Source organism: Aplysia californica, unplaced genomic scaffold (assembly GCF_000002075.1).
Source record: "Aplysia californica isolate F4 #8 unplaced genomic scaffold, AplCal3.0 scaffold00378, whole genome shotgun sequence".
NCBI classification, from domain to species: Eukaryota; Metazoa; Mollusca; class Gastropoda; order Aplysiida; family Aplysiidae; genus Aplysia; species Aplysia californica.
In genome coordinates this window covers 374,809-376,154 of record NW_004797648.1, presented here as the reverse complement: position 1 = coordinate 376,154, position 1,346 = coordinate 374,809, and the positions used below count along the sequence as shown (strand labels likewise).

Below are 1,346 nucleotides of genomic sequence, written 5' to 3'. Positions count from 1 at the left end.
TAATAATAATAACGGTCGCACTTTTCCCATATGGCTGTTTTAAATCTGCCCCAGTGCATGGTTTTAGCCCTTATATACTATATACTTTTTTTTTTTAAACCTGTTGGATTGACAAAATGGAACATGCCAAACAATTATTGATCAAGATGGACACGGACATTTGATTGTGTTGAAATAATGAGTAATTATACGTATGAATGTAGACCAATGTTTGTGTGTGTGTGTATGGGGGGGGGGGGTTCTCTTACCTATGAGAAAGTACAGATGCTCCCCACCCCACCCCCTCATAATATAATCATCATAGAATATGAAAAAGAAAACAAACTAAAGGCAAACATAAAAACGTAGGTCTAAATAAACGAGAAAATTTGGTCGTTTTAAGCACAAGGGGACTATCCCGAAAAATGTTGTTTTGAGAAAATCGAAGATAAAGTTTTTGCCCCTTGTTCAGTTTCTTTAAAATACATGGAGAGTTTTCTCTATAACCAATCAAATATACACACAAAAGAAACCAATCTTCTCCAATAGGCAGGGCAATGCCCACTTTTGGAGTTGGTCAAGATTTCTAGAAACCCCCCAAATCTGGGTTAGCCCGCTTGTCCTTAAAAGCGAACTATTAAAATTCAATGTCATCCCTTTTCCCACGTTCTTTATCCCATTTCCCTATTACTCTTCGTGTGTCGGTCATTTAGAGCTCTGAGGTACGGTCCTATCCCTCTGGGCTGGTATGTGAACGAGGAGCTCACGAAAGTGCGAGGCGGCGATTGGTCCAATCAGAAGTGTCACGAGTGGCATTCCAAGGACTCCGCAGACGAGAAGTGGGTGGAAGAGATCATACCGTGTCCTTGCAGTCTGGACCAAGCGCTTGCGGACTTCGGCCGTTTCCAACCTGACCCCGGATGTAACCTCTACACCGGAAGTGCGTGCTACTTCCACATAGGAGCCAAACATTGCGTGCGCTCTGTTGTACCAAGGTAATAGGAAGCGGAGGAGGAACTCTTTTTTTATTTTTTTTATTCTTTCGTTCGTTAGTTTTTGGTTTGCCCGTGGTTAGAGACCAGCATATTATTTGGTGTAGCGGTTAGATGCTCCGCCGTCACACACAAAAGATCTCAGTTCGATTCCTATGAACTTTTAACAAAATAAAGTATCTCAGTGTTTCTTCTAGGACGTCGCACCACTCTCAATCCAGACCATTTCAAAGGTGGAAGCATCTTACAATAGTAGAGGGAATAAAAAGTGGTCAAATATTTTACATCTCAACCCCCTTCTTCTTCCTCTTCTTCTTCTTCCTCTTCTTCTTCTTCTTCTTCTTCTTCTTCTTCTTCTTCTTCTTCTTCTTCTTC

The 1,346-nt window shown here is 41.5% G+C and overlaps 1 protein-coding gene across 1 annotated transcript in view; it reads left to right on the top strand.

Moving 5' to 3' along the window:
• LOC101854590 (sushi domain-containing protein 2) overlaps positions 1–1,346 on the top strand; it is a gene marked incomplete in the record, with an annotated part of 36,896 nt that overhangs the window by 18,312 nt on the left and 17,238 nt on the right. Inside the window, 1 exon segment of the mRNA XM_013085467.2 lies at positions 693–974. Coding sequence (XP_012940921.1) covers positions 693–974 — 282 coding nt within the window.